Source organism: Aquila chrysaetos, chromosome 14 (genome assembly GCF_900496995.4).
Source record: "Aquila chrysaetos chrysaetos chromosome 14, bAquChr1.4, whole genome shotgun sequence".
Taxonomy (NCBI): domain Eukaryota; kingdom Metazoa; phylum Chordata; class Aves; order Accipitriformes; family Accipitridae; genus Aquila; species Aquila chrysaetos.
Window position 1 is genome coordinate 5,069,486 of NC_044017.1, and position 21,283 is coordinate 5,090,768.

The 21,283-nt window shown below is 44.4% G+C and overlaps 1 protein-coding gene across 2 annotated transcripts in view; it reads left to right on the forward strand.

Moving 5' to 3' along the window:
• The first annotated feature begins 15,595 nt into the window (after positions 1-15,595).
• STK24 (serine/threonine kinase 24) overlaps positions 15,596-21,283 on the forward strand; it is a 64,556-nt gene continuing 58,868 nt past the window's right edge. The window contains exon 1 of one of the 2 annotated variants that reach the window (XM_030036536.1): positions 15,596-15,908. In XM_030036536.1, coding sequence (XP_029892396.1) covers positions 15,867-15,908 — 42 coding nt within the window. In that variant the 5' untranslated portion in view covers positions 15,596-15,866. Of the gene's footprint in view, positions 15,909-18,567; positions 18,662-21,283 lie in introns of those variants that run through there. The other variant, XM_030036537.2, reaches the window with a different exon arrangement.

Consider the following 21,283-nt stretch of genomic DNA (forward strand, 5'->3'; position numbering starts at 1 on the left):
AAACAGTTAGAAATGGAGTTTGATAAGACAGTGTTTAGTTCTGGATGCTGCTGTCTAGACTACCAGACTGCTGGGAGGGTCTTTTGCATATCTTTTAGTGTTACAGAGAAGATGCCCTGAAATCAATCGAGTTAACAGCTGATCATTCTAACTTCAGTTCTTATTTAAAACAAACAAAAACCTTTTAAAAAAATGCAAGAGTGGTGAACTATGAAAGCCCGTTCTAGCAATCAAAACTGTACTCATGTCTGGCCAGGTAGATACAGGGATGTGTATGTCCATATGCTTACTAATATTACAAATATACTGTACAGCTTCCATGTTTTTCCTACTGCTCGTTAGCTCAACCTAAGGACACTTGACTTAAAACTGTTCAAAGTCAGATTTTCTGAACTACATGAATCCAGTCCCTGCCATTTGCTGTTCTTGAAAATGGGCCAATGAGCAGCACACTCCTTTCAAAGTCTTCTCTATAGTTTTAGGCAAAGGTCTATACAAATCTGTTGGGTTTTTTAAATTCCTGGAATTCTATTCCTGGAAGCAATTGCAAGCCACCTATACATGCTGTTGCTCTACAAATTACTTTCACGTTTTTCATTCACACCTTGACGCGGTGCTTTACCACAATATCGCTGACAGTGTTGCAGAGGTTAGAATATTGATAATAAAATAACTGGGTCATGCCTTAAAGAGTGAAAGAGAGACAAATTATCAAGGGGGAAGTAACAACTCCTGAAATCATCCTACTTCTCCTGGAGGTGGTTCAGGACAATCAAGGATTCCCCATTTCCAGCCTAATTCAATCACTGCTGTTCTTCCTAGAGGCACCACTGCAGGACAGGGTTTTGTGGAGTTTAGCACAGAACAAAGGTAACGTGAGAGCCTGCAATTCAATGGACTCTCCATTATTGCTGTTAAATTTTATCATTTTCCCATGCTCGCTCCTAATCCGAGTCAAAGCTCTGCATAAAATACCTAATGCCCAGAGGCGGATAACAAGTCCATGTCCCAGGAAGTTTAACAGTGGATCTGACTGCTTAGGAGGGAGAGAGAGGAGAGGAAGATGAGCAAAACGGGACCTGTGTTTTTCAGAGAGTAGCTACGTGCTTACCTGAATTGGTTCAAATCACAGGTATGTTTTAAGAGCCTTATGTGAAGATCAGTGACCACCCACTGCTGGCACCTACTTGGAAGGTCTCAGCAGCGTCCTGGTGCAATGACTCTATGGGACGGTGTCGTGGTTTAACCCCAGCCAGCAACCAAGCACCACGCAGCCGCTCGCTCCCCCCGCCCCCCCCCAGTGGGAATCGGGAAAAAGAAGCAAAACCCACGGGTTGAGGTAAGAACGGTTTAATAGAACAGAAAAGAAGAAACTAATAATGATAATGATAACACTAATAAAATGACAACAGCAATAATGAAAGGATTGGAATGTACAAACGATGCGCAGGGCAATTGCTCACCACCCGCCGACCGGCACCCAGCTAGTCCCCGAGCGGCGATTCCCCGCTCCCACTTCCCAGTTCCTATACTGGATGGGACGTCCCACGGTATGGAATACCCTGTTGGCCAGTTTGGGTCAGGTGCTCTGGCTGTGTCCTGTGCCAACTTCTTGTGCCCCTCCAGCTTTCTCGCTGGCTGGGCATGAGAAGCTGAAAAATCCTTGACATGAGTCTAAACACTATTTAGCAACAACTGAAAACATCAGCGTTATCAACATTCTTCTCATACTGAACTCAAAACATAGCACCCTACCAGCTACTAGGAAGACAGTTAACTATCCCAGCTGAAACCAGGACAGAGAGCAAAGGGGGGCAGTTAGGGAAAAAATGGGCAGGGTGTGGGAATTGGTTCGCCACCTTTTTGGAGAGGACGGGCTGGGGTATGCATTTCGTAAGCGTGGGGAGCTCAGTGAAGAGCCGGGCTCTCGCGGCAGGGCCTGAGTAAGCTTGAGCGAAAGGTGGGGTGTAGGCAGTGCACCCTCACGGGGGAAGCCCGTGGTGCAGCAGGCACGGTTCTTCCCCGCGTAGGCTCCGTGACTGCTTTCTGGGGTAGCAGCTGGGCTGGACGTAGCCGAGCCGCTTGTGCTTTTGTAAAGGGTCATTTCCAACGAGACGCCGAGCCCAAAGCCTTTTGACAGCTCGTAGAAACTACGCGTTATTACATCCTTCGTACTGAATGCCAAACACCGATTTGACTATCTTAAGCAGTGTTACAACTGTCACTGACTGCATCCTAAAAGAATCCTAATTATTGCAGAAGCTAATTAGATAGGTTCGCCTTTGCCAGCAGAAGTACTGGAAAGAAAAAGCTGGCTTTCCCTGCAATGCCAAAACGGCCATAAGACCTTCTGGAACACTCATAAAGAGACCATTTGAGGCGAAAGTGGCTGTCTCCGTAACACCATTGCTGTGTTTTGGGGCCGGGGAGGAAATAAAACCAGAAACTGCATAGCTAAAGAGAAAATGATGCGAGAGCTAGGCATGAAGTAGAGCGAGCCACTTTCACAGCACTCGCTCTCAAGCTGTTGTTGCAACCCCTCGTTTGACCTGCTTCTGCCGTTAGCGGCAAATAAAGCCCTCATGAGATTAAGCTGAAATCTCATCCGTCTGCTCATGTGAAATTGTGTTTGTCCTCCTGTGAGATTCGGCTGACTGCAATGTATGTTCCTGTCAGAGCTTCTTTCCATCATAGCCTATACAGGGCTTTTTTACTCCACATTGAACACCCAGTCCTCACAGGTGCGAAAAATACTTTGTTTGAGCCTGATAAACTTAAAAAAAAAAAAAAAAAAAAAAATCAGCTCTCCTGAAGCCATGCCATGCTTCCTTGGTAGTAAAAATTGGAAATGTCTTCTACTTAGATGGGAGTCCTATTTCCTAAAGGTCTTATCTTACAAAAAAATATTTCAAGTAAAGGTTAATTCAATTGGTGCAGCTCCTTCAGGCTTGTACTTTACTTCAACAGAGTGCCCGAGAGCAGTTCTGTAACCACCTAACTGAATTAATGATATTGAATGCATTTTTACCGAAATCTGATCCCAAACATGGGAGGGCGGGGGGGCAACACTGCTGCATGAGTTTACTAAAGTTAAAGCTGTGAATGTCCCACGCTGGCAGGGCCTGGCTGAGTGCTGAACCGGGGGGGGCATGGGAAGGGGGGACTGCACTTGAGAAACTGAGCATGGAAATGAGTGGGGGGGGGGTTGTGGAAAGGACCTCCAGGTCCAGGTAGTCCTCTACCCTGGACTTCTGCTGCTCTACAGGGAGCAGGAATAGAAGACTAACGGTCATACTATTCTCTGTCGCAGCAGGGCAAGAATTTACTGTCGCAGACCATCTCCTCCCCCTGTTTGGGACCAGGCTGTGGTCATTCACCATCACATTCCTGATAGAGCTACAGAAGCCCAGGCTGGGGTTTGGGTTGGTTTTTTTGGTTTTTTTTTTTGGTTGGTTGGGTTTTTTGGTTTTGGCTCGTTAGTTCACACATGCATTGCAAGCGTGACTCATCATTTCTCCACTACATCAGCTTCAGAGCAGACGGCTGCCCCAGCGCCCAGCTGATGAACTCGCTCCCTCTCCTAACTTGCAGACCCAAGGAGCTGCTCTCTGCCACCTATTTCCAGCTCAAGGAGCCTGGCAGAACCAGGAGGAATCAGAGAAGCCATCTCCGACCTGCCTTGAGGCTGCTTCCAGAACAGGAGGGATTGATTTGCTTTCCCCAGATCGGTTTTGGTTTGTTTTTTTTTTTTTTTTTTTTGCAACGAAGCGCCAGTCTGTGACTACAGATTCTAGGTAATATTAATAGGACTAAAATATACGACGCTCTCCTGCCTTTATTTAACCCTTTTTTTTTTTTTTCTGCCAACTCCAGGTTCCTTGCTCAGGCAAAGCTGCCCGAGGTCCCCCAAAATTCCACCCCCACCTCCCCGGGAGTGGCGGGTCATTTCTTACCACCAGGTGGCACAAAAATACACCACAAAGGCAGGAAAAGCTGGGGGGGGGGGGGGGAGAGCCTCCCAGAAAAAACCCTCTTGCATCCTTGCCTTCATCATTTTTTACTCGCAGTTATCACAAAGCTTCGGGTTACCCCTATGAAAAACACCCCGTGCATCCATCGGTAGTGCTTTTGAAGACCGTAGGGCTGCTGTGTGTTGAGGAAAATGAAAATATCTGGATGGATTTAAGGAAGAGGTGGTCCCTGGCAGCCCTGGTGGAAGTCATGTCTCCTTAAAACTTTTAAAAACTTGTTAAAACTGCCGAAATCCTACGTGGTATTATAAAAAGAGACTTTGACAGAATAGTAAAGAACAAGAATAAAGCCGACTGTTCTGCAGCACCCAGCAGTCTTACTCTAAAAGATGATAAAATCACTGCGTACATCTTCATGTTGCAGTTAATCCAATTTAACTGCAGGACTTACTTACTTAAACCCTGGGCATGAAATTCTACCCTAAGAAGCAAAGCCACAAGCAGGTTTGAGGCAGTTTTTGTAACTGAGCAAAATGTCAGTCAGACAAAGCAAAATTGGCTCCTGTGGGCACAGCAGACATCCCCCGAGAAAACAGCACTGTGTTAAATACAGGGGTGTATAGATGTTCCAGCAAAAGATAATTTTTCAGTGGATACAGAATTTGGGCTGAATCTACACTTGGTTCTGACAGACTAAGGACGCACTGATTTCAGATTCCTGCCTCCTGGGTGACTTCCCAAACTGTTAATCTGTTGTACAACCACAGAACCCATCCCCTGTCTTTAAAAAGAAAGCCACAACCACCACATTTGGTAGGGGCCCCAGCTCACTGAGATGCCCCTTGGTGAGGCCATGCCAGCTAGATACAGTCCATTAAGGGAGTTTGCTGGAAGAGCATCTCATTCCTGAATGACATTCAGTATTAGACCTCTCCTAAACGCTGCTCTTTTCACACTGACATCTTCTCAAGCATATGCAGAAGCAGGTTTTTGAGCTACCCCACAAACTTTGGGGTCAAACTCGGGCACGCTTAGGAAAGAGCTTTGGGTATAGGGCTGTTAGAGTCCTTGGGAGGGCAAGAAGGTCTGTAGCCTGTGGATGCTGCTGCTGCGAGGGTTGTGAGCAGGGTCTGGATGGCCCCTCAGGCAACTGGTCTTGAAGCCGTCTTCCAGGCAGAAAGGATTTGCAGTGGGTTGTGACTTGGATGGGAGAGCTTTGGGAGGCAGAGCTGCTAGGAGGAGAGATTTGGATTAACCTGGCGTCGGATGCTGAAATAGTTTGGGAAGGGCTGATGTGGAAGAGTTTGGGACACCGGGTGCCAAAGCTTTGGGATGGGAGGAGTTAGGATAATCACTCGATGGCAATTCCCAGGGCACTTCTAACGAGATCTTCAGGTTGGGGCCAAGGACCTGTGTGCAAGGACGGCTGCACCCTGATCCCTCTCCCCAGAGCTGCTCCTCCCTGCTCTGTCCTCTACTGTGTCTGCCCTATGGAAAGCAGAAGAAACTTCAGCTCAGGGTCGCTGTAGGGGAGAGGTGTGGTTTCCAGCTCAGGTTAAGTTATTATGAAACGATGTCAGTGCTGAAGAAGGAGGTGGTCACTGGGAGGGGCAGTCTTTGAGCAGCTAAAACCCCTAATGACACTGCACCCTCATCCTCACAGGGACTTCTTGAATCTACTTTTAAAGGTGAACTGAAATACTTTAAAAATAATCTCTACAGAAGTTGGTTAAACACCCAAATCATTAAATACAAACACTTTACATGTATAAAAGTCACAGATACACATATTTTGAAAGTGCTTCTCTCTGCTTAACAGTCAGAACATAACTACATGGTCTTGTGTTTCTGCTGGAAGAATGACATAAAAGCACAGGGTAAAACCTTGAGCTGTAATAAGGAACAGGTTAGAAATTTTTATTTTACATTCATAAATGCAAATAAATGCAAGCACAGAACTGCATTACATTCTTTGAGAAACTTGCTCGTGGAAATAAGTAAGTCAGTGGCTACAGTGTCAGCCTCTATACAAGTGAGAAAGGAAGATGCGCCATGGGCTGAGGAGCCTATGTACTACCTACAAACAGCAGAAATCAAAAGTCCAGCGAAGTTGATGAGAATCTTTCCACTGATAGGTATGCTTTGCCCGAGCCCCTCAATGCACACAACTACAGCACCTTTCCGTGTCTGGTCCGGGTGGGCAGTGCATTGGCACTGGAGAGATTCTCAAAAGAAGAGCGGGGAAGGTCATGATTTGCACCAAGGGAGTTTGGGAGGAAGGTGCAGTTGGGGCCAGGATATATTCTAGGTGCAAGAAGCAGAACTGAGAGCAGATGTGCAAGACAATCGCAGTATTAAGATAGGAAAACAGAACCTGACCCAGGAAGAACAGAGTGTCTAAGTGACTTCTGGACACTGAGCGTAGCAGAAATTTGCATTTAGCCCAAGTCAGTCTGTATACCAAGCAGGGTCATCCCTGTATTTCTTGCTGTATTCAGAAGATACAGAGCCAGTACAGATAATTCTTGGTAGCAGATTTGGGGCCCATCTGTGTATTTCTCATTTAAGCCTCACCAGAAAATAAATGGAGATTTGTGGGCTCCTGCAATTCCCTCTGATCATTTCTACGGTGCTGAGGCAAATCCCTCTGCTATCAGGAGACAGCGGGGTGGGAAGTCTCTGCAGCTCTGCTACTCCATCAGTGTTAATAGGAGCCTACAGCCCATAACTCCCCCTGTAAATTTACTTCTGAGCAGGGAAGAACACCGGTGCTGATGTGGAGCAGCAAAATCTGTTCTTCTTTGCAAGTAAAGTATCAGGTACCCACTATCTCAGCGGGAAGAAAAGATACGCTCAGTCCAAAATCCCCAGGAAGCCTGCTCTCATGAAAAAGACGGGAGGAAAATGGAGCTGACAACTGTAGATGCCAAAGGAGCGTGAGGCTTTGGGATCTTGCCAGAGGTCTGGTGCAAGTGGGAGGTTGCAGCAGATTTTTGTGAATGAAAGGAGGTCTGCAGGAGGAGGTGGAAGGTGGCTGGAGCGTGTCAGAGCACCATGAGCACTGCAGGAACTTACTGGGTAACTACTTTTAGAAGGCTGTGGGATGGGAATGATGGGGAGGGTGGGAAGGCACATGCACAGGACCTGCATTTTTGTGGGGGCACAGTTATTACAGGCTGTAACTGTCCCACGCACATACTTAGTGGGGATGATGGAGGGTTCAGACATTAGAAAACAGCTTACAACCTGTAATTTATTTTCCTAATAGAAACCCTCCCAGAATAAAAACCTCACAGTTTGGGGTCTATCTGTGATTTCTGGCTTTTCACTCTTGGGTGTTAAGTTTGGGGGCTAGAAAGGCCGCAGGCTTGTGTTTCTAAGCACTGAGGGTCTCTGATTGCCTAGCAAAGAGGTTTAGTTGCAGCAAAGTCATCCCTCCACTGTGTGCTTCTGTACCTGCTCTGCAAAGACCGACCACTCCGCATACACAGCTTTGGGCTTAAACCATGGGCGGGAGCATTCCTTGCTGCAAGCCGAGAAGGTGGATTTTTGTGGTATGAAAGAGCTGGAGCCACCATCCCACTCCATACAGGACATTCTGGATGGAGTTTCACCTTCCACCTCACCTGAGCTAACTGGGGGCTGCCAGTGAATGGGGATGCGCTGGCCTCCCTCCGTCCCACGCGCACCCACGGTGTCCCGGCTGCGTGACACCCAGGGACCGCTGCCGCAGGAGACTAATCCAGCAGGATGTGGAGGCATTTCCCACGGGATCAGTGAACCGATCCAAATCACCATGCGGGCATGTGATTGCTAATGCAAGGACGGGAGCCAGGGCTGGGAGAAAGGAAGAGCAGGATCAGCACTTTGGCAGCAGACCGCAGCTAAATTGGATTAAGCGCAACATGAAGCTGTACCCTAAAAAAACCATCACGTTGCAATGATTTTCGTTTGTTACCAACATCCTAGACTGAAAACTGAAGCCTGTGGGAATCCATATGTTTTTGTGTTCAATGGATGAATACAATACACTTCTGTCAACAGAAGATTTTACAGGTAGCTTCTGGTATATCATGAGATTAATGAAGGGTAAAATGGGATAATTCTTGAATTAAAATAGTGAAGCAGTGCAGTCAACTGTAAGACCGCTACTTATCAGTTATCAGTGAGATACAGTGCAACTTTTTCTGCCGGGACAACCGTAGCCTGCAAGCAAACATTTTAGATCTGTGATGACATGGGATCTCTAGGGACATAGTTAGAGGTTAGAGCGTCTCATCGCGATTATAGGGTCACCCTTAATGGATCCATTTAGTCTGGAGATTTTGCTAGTCTGCTGTGTACGTAGACATTAATCTGAGATAAGAACTGATGTCTCCATTACAAAATGTGAAATGTGAGAAGAAGCTCGAGAAGGTATGTTTTCTTCTGTTTGCATATGTTTGGTTTGTGTGACAAGGGGCTAAGAGAAAGGTTTATAAAAAGCAAGATTTAATGAAATGATGCTCTTCGGGGGCAGAGGCACAGTGCGGTATAATCAATCTCATGTTTCTTAATGAGCTCTAGGTCCCCATCTAATTTTAATTGTCTGCCTGGAATACTAAAATACTTTCAGGCACTTATATTCTGCTCATTATTAATAAAGGGCATACAACACTCGAGACGTTTCTTCCATTTCCTGCCTCATTCCGGCTTACCCATTATGATTCTCAGCACTACAAGAAAGCGAATTTTCTCCTATTAATAAGAATCTTAAAACCCAGCAATTTTCTATGAACGATATGAATTACATCACTGCAGGAAGTGAAATACATATATAGAACAGCACGTTTTACACAAACATAGCAAAATACTGGATTTTTCTTTGGGGAACATAATCTAATAGCCTTTTTTTTTTTTCCTTCAGCATTCACGAGACCTAAAGCAGAATGTCACTGTTTGAACTTCAACCTCTGCTTCTGTACTAGACAAAATCATTTTCTCACAGGATGGCTTATTGAACCAGAACTTAAATGCACAGCCACGTCTAGCTGTAGAAGGCAATCTGTGTGCTTTTGAAGCTACGTAAGCTTCCTCTGCTGGCATAAATACATGGCTGCAGGGTTACCCATGGCATGTAGAGAGGAAGAAAGGCTCCATCATGAACTTTGTAGAAGGGACCCAATTTCCACCAAAAATTGAAAACTGAAATTTTCAGATTTTGGTGGAAACACAGAAACCCCCGTTTTGTAGGGGTATGATCCCCACATAGTTTGAAAGCACACTAGAAATTAATCTTGTAGAGCAAACACAATTAAAGGCAGGAAAAAAATGTCAGTTCTGGACAACACAAGGATATTTTTTTGTTATTAACAGGGAAATGTGCGTTTCTCCTTCAGCACAGTAGAAGAATGTCAGAATATGGGTGTTGTAAATGTCCTTAACGAGGCCCTACAGAAGTGGAGCTTTCTGGGCAAACTTTATAAACATGAAATAGCTAAATCAGTGAACGAAAACCCACAGATATAATTATAGTTCATTTCTGCACACTGAGTCATCCTGACTATGGGTTCTCATTTCAGCACAATGCCCAGTCCTTTCTCCTTTCCTTTCTGAGAGATCTGCTCAAACAGGGACTTATTCTTCCATGGATGAGCCAAGGAACTGGACAAGGGTAGGAAATAATTTTATTAAAAAAAAAAAAAAAAAATTTAGTGTTAAAAAGTGTTTCCAGAGAACAGCTAGAGGGTGTAAATTCCTGTTTCTCAAGGCAGTTTTGGTTCAGGACCTCGTAAACAATCTCAAGCCATAAACAGTTAGGCAGACCATTTTAAATCTTGATTGTAAAATTCCTGATGGAGAGTGTCGCGAGAGAGCCGAACAGCCGGTGCGAGAAGAAAGATACGGAAGGCAGCCTGGGGAATAACCCTCTTACACCTCGCGGAGCGGTAGGGGAGGGGTGAGGAGGAGCCTGATTTAGGGACTCTGTCACCTAGTCGGTCTCCCCGGAGGGTCAGGGCTGCTCCGAGTTACTGCTGGCTGACCTCCATATGCTGTTCCAGCAGAAGATGTGACTCCCCGGGTCTGCGGGGTTCAGCCGTCCGCTTTTGCATAGCTCACTAGCAGAACATAGACCCACCCTTGCAGCTTACAAGTTCCAGCGCAGTGTTCCCTACCGGCCCTCCGTCGCTGAATAAAATCCCTTCAGCCACATCCCATTGGACTAGGGGCAAACTAGAACCAGAATAAAAATGTTCAGTAACAGACACACAGCATTTCCACCCATTCTCCAATTCAGAAATGGCTGAACAGTAGCAAATATGTATTATTTAGAGTGCAAATATGTATTATTTAAACTTAAAAAAAAAGTTTCTGAATGGTAATGTGCCAATTCAGCTATAATTATGATATCAATTTGGTAATATGAGGGTTTAAGCCCATCTGCATAAAAGTCAAAAGAGCAGATTCTGATAGCTTATTTCTTCCCATTCAGAGAAATTCTGTTCCTGATGTCAATATAAAACCACATGAAGAGGAATGGGATCCATCTGGCTATATGGGTAGGCTGTTCGATTATTTCACTGTTCACTGTACGTGAAGCTGAAAGCCTGACTTTCTCTCTTTGATTTTCATTACTCTTTAGTGGGCTCTCCAGAGTCCTGTTATTTTTTTCTCTTCTAGTGCTCTATCAAAACTTAATACTCTTTTTAATTTGTCTTAGTAAAGACTATAGATTGACATTGGGAAGCTAGGCAAAGTTATTTCTAACATGTTGCTGTTGTATGAACAATTCTTCCATGAATTTGCCAATTTTTCAAATGAAATCCCCCCCCCCCCCCCCAATCTCATGGCAGTGAGGTCCATTATTCATTTGTGTTGTTACCTGTTTTTCTCTATTTTCAAGTTTCTGTCTGATAGCTGTTGTTATGAGAAAAAGTGTACAGACACTCCCTCATCACCTTCTTCAGGCCATTCATGAGGTTACAGAACTCTGCTATCCTCATGAAAAGTCTCTTTCCTAAGCTGAGGAGTCATAATGTATTTAATTTCTCCATCTAGAGAAATTTTTTTTGAATCTTTGATCTCAGTTTTCTTCCATTTCTGGTGTCATCTTCTATGCTACAGTATCATTTTGGAAATGGAAGATACAGTCTACAGGAGCAGCATGGATTTATAGTGAGGTATAACAACATTGTCTTCTTTATTCCTTTCCCAATAACTCCTAACACAGTTTTATCTTCTGACTGATTTGAAATCAGTGACAGCCAAGATTTCCTTCTTGATTGGCAAGAACTCCAGTATGTCAAGTTAAACTCTTCTCCCACGTACTTTCCCCCTGTATAGTTTTCAGCACTGAACTCCCATCTGCTGGTATGTCACTCAGCAGTCACTCACTCTGAGATTCTTCTGCAACCCCTTGTGGTTCATTTTAGTTTTTACCTCCTGATACTCGGCAATGTGAGACTATTTTGTCATTTCTCTTTAGTCTCTTTTCTAGGTCATTCATGGATATGCTGAGCCAAGATTGATCCCAGATGAATTCCTGTGACAGTCTACTGGTAACACCCTCCACAGTGAAATGTTTTTATTTTTTTCTTTCCTCTCTATCATCAGTTACAGACGCATGTGAGGACCTCCCCTTTTACCCCAGGAACACTTAAATTCTTTAAGGTCCATTTGTGAAGAGCCTTGTTAAAGCTGCTTTGCATTATATGAAACAGGCTAGTGTCATACATTTAAAATGCAAGTATTCAAAACGGAGCCTTACTGACAAATTACTGAGAATTTAATTTTGAGTACATAGTCCATCAGGCTACTAACAGGGTAATTAAAAAAAGGGTAAGACCAGGAACCTAATATATACAGTTAAGAGAAGAAATGACACATTTTACATATATACATGTTAAAACAGTTTACTAAGAAATTGATCAGTCAAAAACAGCATAGAAAAAGGAAACAGGAAAGACAAAAGATAGTGGTGGATAAAGATGATAAGGAAGCAAGAAAAAAAATCCATTAACAAGCTGAGCAGTGAGCAGTATGGTACTGTGATTCGGTTAATTGCTCTACAGCCCTCAGGCCAAGGGTGGCAGGATACCCCTGCTGCCATACAAGATGGACCAACTCAACCCCGTCCGTGCGGGAGTCTCCATAACTCCGTAGCCGTACGTTACTGCAAGTAATACTGTCATGCATTCAGCCCCCTCATTCTTCCCTCTTCCCCAGGTAAATTTGTGCCTGCTACTTATTCACCGTCACATTTCTCATGTGCTGTATTTGGCAGACATATGTCCCACCTGTTACAATCCACGATGCTTTTTCTGTAGTGTATTTATTTCAGAATAGGATTATTTATTTATTTATGTCATATTAAAAATTCTAAAAGAGCTACGTTTCTGGTGCACTTTTCTACTTAGAAGACATCAGTGGTCTTTTACATTGCTCATTTGAGAAGTTTCGGTCTTGGTCAGCAAGCAATGTTTTCTCTTCACAGACAGTTTATAAACAGAAGTTCACAATCTGCCTTTATAATGATGTAATTATATTTTTCTTCAGCAACGTTTTCCTTATATAACCAGCGAAGCAGAAAATATCTGTGTATTCATATCATTTTAAATTGAAAGCAAACCAGGTATTGAGACTTTTACATAAAATAAATTGAATCTTTGCATGCTGGAAACGTCTGGCTTCAAAAACATACAACAAGGAACGATCTTAATGATAAGAGCTGTTTATTTTTGAAGTCTCTGTCATTGTACTGGGATGGCAGGCTATCATAACATGTAATCATTCTATTTTTAATAAAGATTTCTGCAAAAGTAGCCTTTGGAGTATAATACACAAAATCTTTTTTTCTCAGAAAAGGCTGAGAAAAGGAGAGGAAAATTTGCAAGGGTCCAGGGGGGATTGGAAGCATATCAGAACATAAGGTACAGTATGGAATCCAGAAGCTGACAGACATTAGACATTCTAATACATTGTTCTGACTTCATTAGAACATAGACTGGTATCTGGTTTATGACATAGAGTTTTGAATCCGCTCCTTTGTTTTCCTGCATTTAAGAAGTTGATCTGCTCATAGAGTTTATTCCACTGGCTCAATCCTTTTTCAGGCACAGTCTCTTGTTGAACACATAACACAGAACTTTGAAACCTTGAGATGAAATAAATCCATGATCTTTACTCAATGACGGCATACAAGCAAGAGAAAGAACTCACGGTGGCCCTAGGCTAGGAGCTTACATGGGGAAAGTTACTTCAGAGCAGCTAGCACACGGGAACTTTTTTGTGCTCATGTGCCCTGAGCCAGAGAATCTACAAACTAAATGTAGAAAGGGAATTAGCAAGGTAAAACATAAACATCTCTAGCAAATCAAGTCTACATTCCTTATGAAAATTATTTCATAGTATATACAAAGAATATGCTAATGGACAGAAAATAATAGCTTTCCACCTTTTGTAATAAAAAAGATAAAATTTAGTTTTATATCTTTTTTAATTTTCACTCTGCACTGAATGTGCAACTGCACAAAAAGCAAAGCAGATGCTAAAATCTGTCTCATGATCACTATATAGAAAGGAGCAAAAATAAAGCTGCACAGGCAATGGTAAACCTGGTATTTTCTCAATGAGGATTTTTGACGTTGTGTGAGATAGCGAAATCTCAGTGGTATTCACGGGACAAAGGAAAAGGTTCGCTTGTAGCCCATTGACTTTCTCCCTAGCAAGCTAAAAAATTTACTGCAAACAGCGGAGCAACCGTGGAAATACTAAAGCTCTCTTTTTTTTTTTTTTAAAGAAGATTGCAAAAATGCTTTAGAAAACAATCTAAAGAGAAAGTTTTGATACCGATTCTTGTGACTGTTTTTTGACTTTTGACTGAGGTAAAATTCAAATGAAAGCTTTTACATTTCTTAGAGAATTACATACCAGTAAACAGTAGAAACATTTTCATATTTGCTGAATTTAAACCCCCCATCATTTAAACTCCATTCCAGCATTAAGGACACTAGCAACTCCTTCATGAATAACTAATAAAAGAATTCCGATAGTTCAATGTTCTACACAATTTCTATCCATCCTCTTTTCCGTGTTTCACTGCACTCAAGAGCTGGTATATTTAGTCTAATTTCTCAGGGAAAAAAAATCAGTGTGTGTGTACACAGACATGCCTGTATAAGGCTGTTTGTTAGCTAATTTTATTTGAGTTTGAGGAGTACGAATCTTAGAGACATTTATGTTTCCACAAGTTTCAGGAAAACAAGATCGTGTAGCATTAGCTCAGCCCACATTAGACAACAAAGCATATCATAACTATAGGAAAAACTTCAGTGGGAGTTCTAATCACGTTTCAGTAAGACTATTTTATATTTTAAAGTGTTTCCTGCAGTTAAGAGATTTGTACAAACTCTCTGGTGGATTACCTACTGAAACGTAATTTATGCTGCGGTAGATGCTCACCCCTCTCTTTAACTCAGTCGAGAAGAGAGTGAACCGCTGTCCTGTGGATCCCAGCCCCACTGGCTGAACAGGTTTCAATCATTTTAACGCTCATGAAACTACCTAGCTTTTTGCGGGGGAAAAAAAGCAAGAGAATCTCAGGGCGCTCCATAGCGCGTTTGGCAACTGTGCGAAGGAGCTCTTGAATCTCAGCTTAAATAGGCCAAATACGAGGAATACAACATTGCCCCGTCCTTCAGGGTTTTGCACGGGTCCAGGGTTCCTCCTGCGGGTGGGGGACCCGACCGCTGACCCACCGTTCTTCCATTTCGGAAGGACCGCAAAACCACGGCCGTCATTTCGCTGCTTTTGCAACTTCTGAACGGGAAGCCCAGCGCTTCCTGAAACCAAATCCCTCAGCGGGGTGATCCCTCAGCGGGGCGATCCCTCCTCAGCGGGGCGATCCCTCAGCGGGGCAATCCCTCCTCAGCGGGGCGATCCCTCAGCGGGGTGATCCCTCCTCAGCGGGGCGATCCCTCAGTGGGGTGATCCCTCCTCAGCGGGGCGATCCCTCAGTGGGGTGATCCCTCAGTGGGGTGATCCCTCCTCAGCGGGGCGATCCCTCAGTGGGGTGATCCCTCCTCAGCGGGGCGATCCCTCAGCGGGCGATCCCTCCTCAGTGGGGCGATAGTGTGACCGCGACCTTTCCTGAAGCTTCCAAGCGTCGGGGAGGCAGGAAGAGGACACACCAGAACGTGTCTAGGGTTTCTGCCATCTTGGATCTGTCGCCTCACCCCTCACTCTCCTTATTTTAAGTGAGCGGCCTCCTAGCCCCGCCGCTCAGCCCCACCGGCGGCCGCTCTTCGAGCCCCCCCCACCGAAAAGAAACCCAACAAGACCCCGCAAGGCCGCGGCCCCCCGCCGCCTCGCCGACGATGCAAACCCGGCGCCCGGCAACCCGCAGCCCTAGAGGTGCTGAGGGGATTCGAACCCGAGGACGCCGGGTCTCCTCCGCACCCAGCGGTACTGTACGGCCTGTCGTCTCCCCCCCCCCCCGCCGGCCGGTAGCCGATGGCGGCGGAGGGGGGGGGGGGGGGGGAAGGAAGGAACGGGGCGGGGCGGCGCGTGCAGGTAGCCGGGTAGGAGAGGCGGGGCGGGCGCGCGGCCGCTCCAGTAACGGCCGCCCTGCGCGCGCGGCCGGGGGAGGAGGAGGAGGAGGAGGAGGAGGAAGAGGAGGGGGGAGGGATGAGGAGGCCGCCGCCGCCGCCGCCGTTGCATCCGTGACGGGGGCCTGAAGAGCCCGAGCTTGGGACGGCCCCTTTCCCACCGCGCCAGCGCTCGGGGGAAGGGCGAGGAGGAGGACTGTGTGTGCCTGTGAGAGAGTGTGGAGATGAGCTAAGCCCTGTCCCCCGGAGCCGCCTGAGGAGACCCGGCTCCCCCCCCCCCCCCCCGCCCCTCCCCGTCCCTGCCGCCGCCATGGCTCACTCCCCCGTGCAGACGGGCCTGCCGGGGATGCAGGTGAGGGGCAACCGCCTCCCCCGGCAGCGGGCGGGTTTGGGGGGGGAAGGGAAGCGAGGGGTGGGCCCTCGCCGCGTCTCCCCGCGAGTGGGGCTGTGGTGTGGGGGGGGAGCGGTGCGAAGGGGCGCGGTGCGGGGCGGGTGAGGGGGTTCCCTGGGGTGAAGGGACAGGGCGAGGCGCGGGGGGGGGGGGCGGACACAGATGCCTCTTCGCTCTGACTCGGCCCCGCGGGCTGGGCTGGGCTGGGGGGGGGGGGGGGGGGGGGGGGAAGAAGGAGCGGGATCTCGTAACCCGTGGAAACGAAACGTGCTGTCAGCACTTCGCCTGACGAGGTCCCTCCGCCTGGTGAATCCCTCCCTCCCTCCTTCCTCCCTCTCTTCTTCCTCAGTAGCCTCTCTTTTGCTGCAAGTGTGCGGAGCGGAGGGGTGCGTCGTGTCGTCCCCCCCCCCCCCCCCGTCCGGTAGTTCTCCGGTGTTTTAATTCATGAAGGGAAGTGTGTCTTGATGGGCGATTTTCGGTCCTGTTATCTTGACGTGGTTAGGGGAAGCATACATAAAAACAGGGCCTGAAAATGTTGACCTTCAGCGCATGCTGCAGTGCCCATCTCTGTGGTGCTGCTGGCTAGTGGGAGTGCTGTCTGAGGTGGGTGTTCGGGGATCGTGTTTGGCTCCTGTGTTCGAGAGTTGGTTAGCTAAGCTGTTGTTATACGATGGAATTTGCTGGTTCCGTCTTGTAACTATATTTTTGAAATAACTGGTGTGGTTTTCTGGTGACTGAGCTGTCGTTCCCCCCCCCCCCCTCCCCGCCTCGTTTTTCTTAGTCCAAATGCAAACTACTGCCAGAAAAACATTAAGGTCATTGGTGTCTGTGTGTTGTTATTCTAATGTTTCCCACATCTTATTAGAAACTTCCCTGCCCAAACCTCCAAAACAAAAACTTAGGAATGGCACATAGAGTTTTTCGCAATTTGCCTCCTGGATTGGAAGTTTTTGTGCTTCGTTTGGTTTAAGTATTGATTTACTGTGGTTTGTTTTTCTGTGAGTCAAGATTCTAAGTCATGAATCTCTTTTCTTTGCCTAACTTGAGGATTTGGATTTAAAATGTTACATGCTTAGGCATAGCATGAATTATATGCTCAGGCATAGTACTGGATGCCAAATAGAGCAGGTAGGCCCTCACTCTGAGCTGATTAATTTATTGTACTGCTGTTGAGTGTTCAAGTTCACCTTCTGAGTATGAGCAGTTTGCCGATTGCCAGTGACAGAGAAGTAAGGGTTTCTTGCTTTGGCTAGGGCTAGGTTAATGTTGCATTTTTTTTATCCTTTTGAAACATGTTAGAACCAAGACGACTATCTACTTACTTTGAAGCAGAATCTGTAATATTTTAGAATTAGAAAGTCAGATTTGTAGCTGCTCGGAAGTGAGAGAATGAAGATTATTCCAGCAATATGCATGTATTGCTTATGTGTGTCACTGCATGATCTTTGTAAGGACCTGCGTTTTTTATTGACTTGATTTTTTACTTAGTTTGTAATACTGCTAGCTGTACGAAATGGGTAGATATTCAGGCTTTTTGTTAGTCCACATAATTTGGGAGTTTACTTCAAATTTCTTCTTACTCAGGACAGTGTTATTTTTCTCATGAATTTTTATTGTATTTTTATGAGAGTTTCTCAGGTGTGAACTTTGGTGGTTTTTTACACTGTTAAAGTGAGGAGACCTGCTGATAGGTAGAGGCATAAAGTCTTTCAGCAATGTGATTACTACTTGCCAATTTTCTGCACCCAGTTCAAGATGTCTATATCCATTTCCATTCTGTCAGAGTATATAGCAATTTTATGGTGGTCTGTTTTCTGTACATGATTCTTCTTGATTTTATTTGCACATAAATGTTCAAAGAGTAAGGTACATACAGCGTGTGACATCTACTTAAAAAAGACAAAAGTTATGGTTTGGGACTTTCTGTTATGTAGAAGAGCGAGGAATAGAGCTTATTTCTCTGGGTTATAATTAAATTGCCTAAATCACGGGACTATCTTTTCTTTTTCTGTAGTGTGATTCCTCCTCCCCACCTACCAGCTTCTGCAACAAACGGTGTAAGCAGCGTCAGTGACAAGTTATGCAGCTTTCTCCTGCATTCTTTGCGTAATTACACAAGAGAGCAGTCAGTGTCCTAGTGTGAACAAGTGTAACTTCTTGACCCCCCCCCCAAAAAAATCACATGCAGGGACAATGCTTTATTAATGCTGTTTGGTGTGAGCAGAGTAGTGTGTAAATAGAGCAGAGGAATGAAGGATTAATGTATTTCTCTCTGAACAACATATCTGATTGATGTTTGAAGAGTGATGCATGAAAAGTGAGTGGGTAGAGAGTGAGCCAAAGGAATGAAAAACTGGGGAGGGAATATAGGATGGTGCTGGAACGTTGTCAAAACCTGAGATTTGCTGTCTGCTGTGAAGTGGGCCTGTTGTAACCTGAATAAAAACAGAGTTGGTTTTGACCTAAATTTCTATGCAAGCAGATAAGTTTGGACTCAAAGTTTATGCTGCCCTTGGTTTAAGGGCTTTGCGTAGATGTGAGTTTGTGTGGTGAGAAGGTGCATCGTTACTAAACTGAGGGTATGTTATCTTCTTTATAGAAGTGGCCTGAGGAGGATGCTTGTTTGTCTGTAATGCATGAGATTTTTGCAAGGCTGGCTCGGAATAAGTGTGTATGACCTTGATTTTCAGACTGGCCTGCATTTCAAGGCTGTGGTAAGCTTCTATAGCTACTTTTGGGAAGCTGTATTTTAAATAATAAAGTACTGTGTTTATAAATTTATGGTAAGGGTGCTTGGTAAACTGTAATGTATTTTGAAGCGTGTTATGAGTGTGTTGGACCAAAAAGCTCAGGAAATGTAGGCTGGCAGAGAAAATCTTAAGGAATTAAGCTGCAGAACACAGTACTGCAGTACATAAAGCTGTTGGATATGTGGCAGCAGCCAGTTTTAAGGTAATCTTTAACAATGAAATGCTAAAATGAATAGTGATTAAATGTCTTTCTCCTCTCTTTCCCCACTTAAAAGGTTTTGGAGTTAAGCTGCATCTGGTTTGCTTGTATTTTTCTTTGTTTCTGAAGATGGAGAACCAAAAAAGCAGGTTTTTTACCCTAGCTTTTCTGTGTACTTCTATCTGTGTGAAATAACTGTGTAGAACAGATTTTATTAACCTACTTTAAAATGAGCTTTATATTATGGTAATAACAGTAAGAATACTTTAAACTCCTTCTGAGGAAAGATAAATGGCTCTGTCAGCTTCAGATCCCAGAGGAGTGAGAAAAGCCCACAGGTGGTTTGCCTTTTTGGAGATAGCTGTGTTCAGGCAGTACAGTGCCACAGTTAGAATGGATCTAGGTTTGACTTCTAGTTGTAAGTCTTAAGTGCTTCCATAGTAAAGGTAATTAAAAGTTTCAGGTGAATGAGAGCTTCAAGTACGCTCTGTGGCATAATGAACACTGATACTGATGGACTGCAGAGTTACTGATTACAAATAATTATTATCACCTTTTTCCTGTTTCAGTCTCCTAAAGGGGGGAAAAACCAACCAAAAAACCCAACCCCACCCTCCCCTAAATGCCCTGAACCTTTTTTTTTTTTTTTTTTTCCCCACCCCAGAAAAATAATTTGCTGAGAAGGTTTATTTGTATTTTTAGGTATGCCCACATGTCGGTATCATAAAATTCCTAAGATGCTTTTGAAATCCATCATCTTTAAGCCAAAGCCTCTTCTGTGTGATAAAATCCTTTCTTTATCTTTCTCCCTTTTCAGTTTTTGGTAACAGTAACAGTGTTCATGCAGCAAGGTATTTTTATTCATTCTTCATTGTTATTTTCAGTACAAGAGCTACAGGTTCTTCATCCAAAATGTAAATAAACATTGACATTCACACTGTCTCGCTTCAAGAAATGTTAAAAGTTTAACTAAATTTAAATGGCAACTTGACAAATGAACAGAAAAGAAAGGTTGTTAAGTGTAAAGGCACCATTTCTGGCTCAGAAAGCATCTGAACTGTCAGTTTGCTGGAGACTGGAAGAGTCTTTTGGGAAATACTGCGATTTACTTATCTGTTTTTGCACTGTTCCCAGGATGTTCACTTTTGACTCCTGTGGGAGAAGTGTTCTGGCCTAGAGAATCCTTTGTTCTGATCCAGCATGGCTGTTCTTTTTTTCTTACACACTATATATATATTACTGTCTTCCCTATTATAACTCATTGTCCTTTTATAATAAACTGTTGTAACTACTTCACGTGTGAGCTTTGTTTTTGGTAATTGCAAAACATTAGGTTGCTAAGTCAAAGGCACTGGAAAGGCCATGTAGCCTCTGCTGCCTTCCATTTGGAGCTTCTGTGTAGGAGATTAACTTCCCCCAATTTGAATTTTTTTGAAAGTTTGTGCTCACTGTTGCTGTTTAAGTTACAGTTTGATATATACTTTGCAGTAACTTATAGGACTTAATTATTTGACAGATCCTTGGGTTGTTATGATCATGGCTAATCTGTTCTAAATATCCTGGGGATAGATGTCATGATGGCATATTACAAGCTCAGTCCTTGGACTGAAGAGTTTTAATTTGTGAAAACAAAGTCAGCATGCTCTCTATCTGTAGGTCAAAGGCTGTGTCAGGGCTATGCAATAGATGTATGGAGCTGTTTTAGAGAAGTCAACTCTTATCAACATTGGAACTATTCATACTGGGAAGTCCTGTGTAGTAACTTCTAGGGAATATGTGGATACTAGGCTTTTGTCCTCAAACACCCCCAAAATCTTGTTATTAAGCATGTGTGGAGGAGTTGGAGTTGGTTTCCTTTGGACATGCTACTGTGGGTGATTTCTTGCTGTTGTGCTTTACCTAGTTTCCTAGGAAGTAATTTTTGCAGGGGGAGGCTTCAATTTGGATACTGTTGTTAAATCCTGGTCCTGTTAACTCAGACTGTATGGTTAAAATAACTGCAGTTCTGTTTTCTCAGTCTTTCAGCTTCTTTGTTCTGTCTTCCTGTGATCTTTGCAGGTATTTTTCTATTAGGTGGAAAATAACTGGTAATTAACTGTAATGTATACACTGCTCTGTCTTTGTGAGCAGTTTGAGGTACTCAGTTTGTTAGTAGCTGAAGGATTTATTAGGACAGCTTTTTGGAATAAGGATTGACAATAGTGAATCCTTGTTTTTTATGAATCTCTGTGTTACATTGTTTCAGCCCTTCTGTGGTTTTGGAGCTAGGCTTTTTAGATAGGCTTTCTAGGATTCTATTTAATTTTAAATGTCTGTATAGAGGTAAGGTGGGATGTTTATACAGAGGTAGAGGAGGTAAGGAAAGGTACTCTAATTTCCAAAGGCTG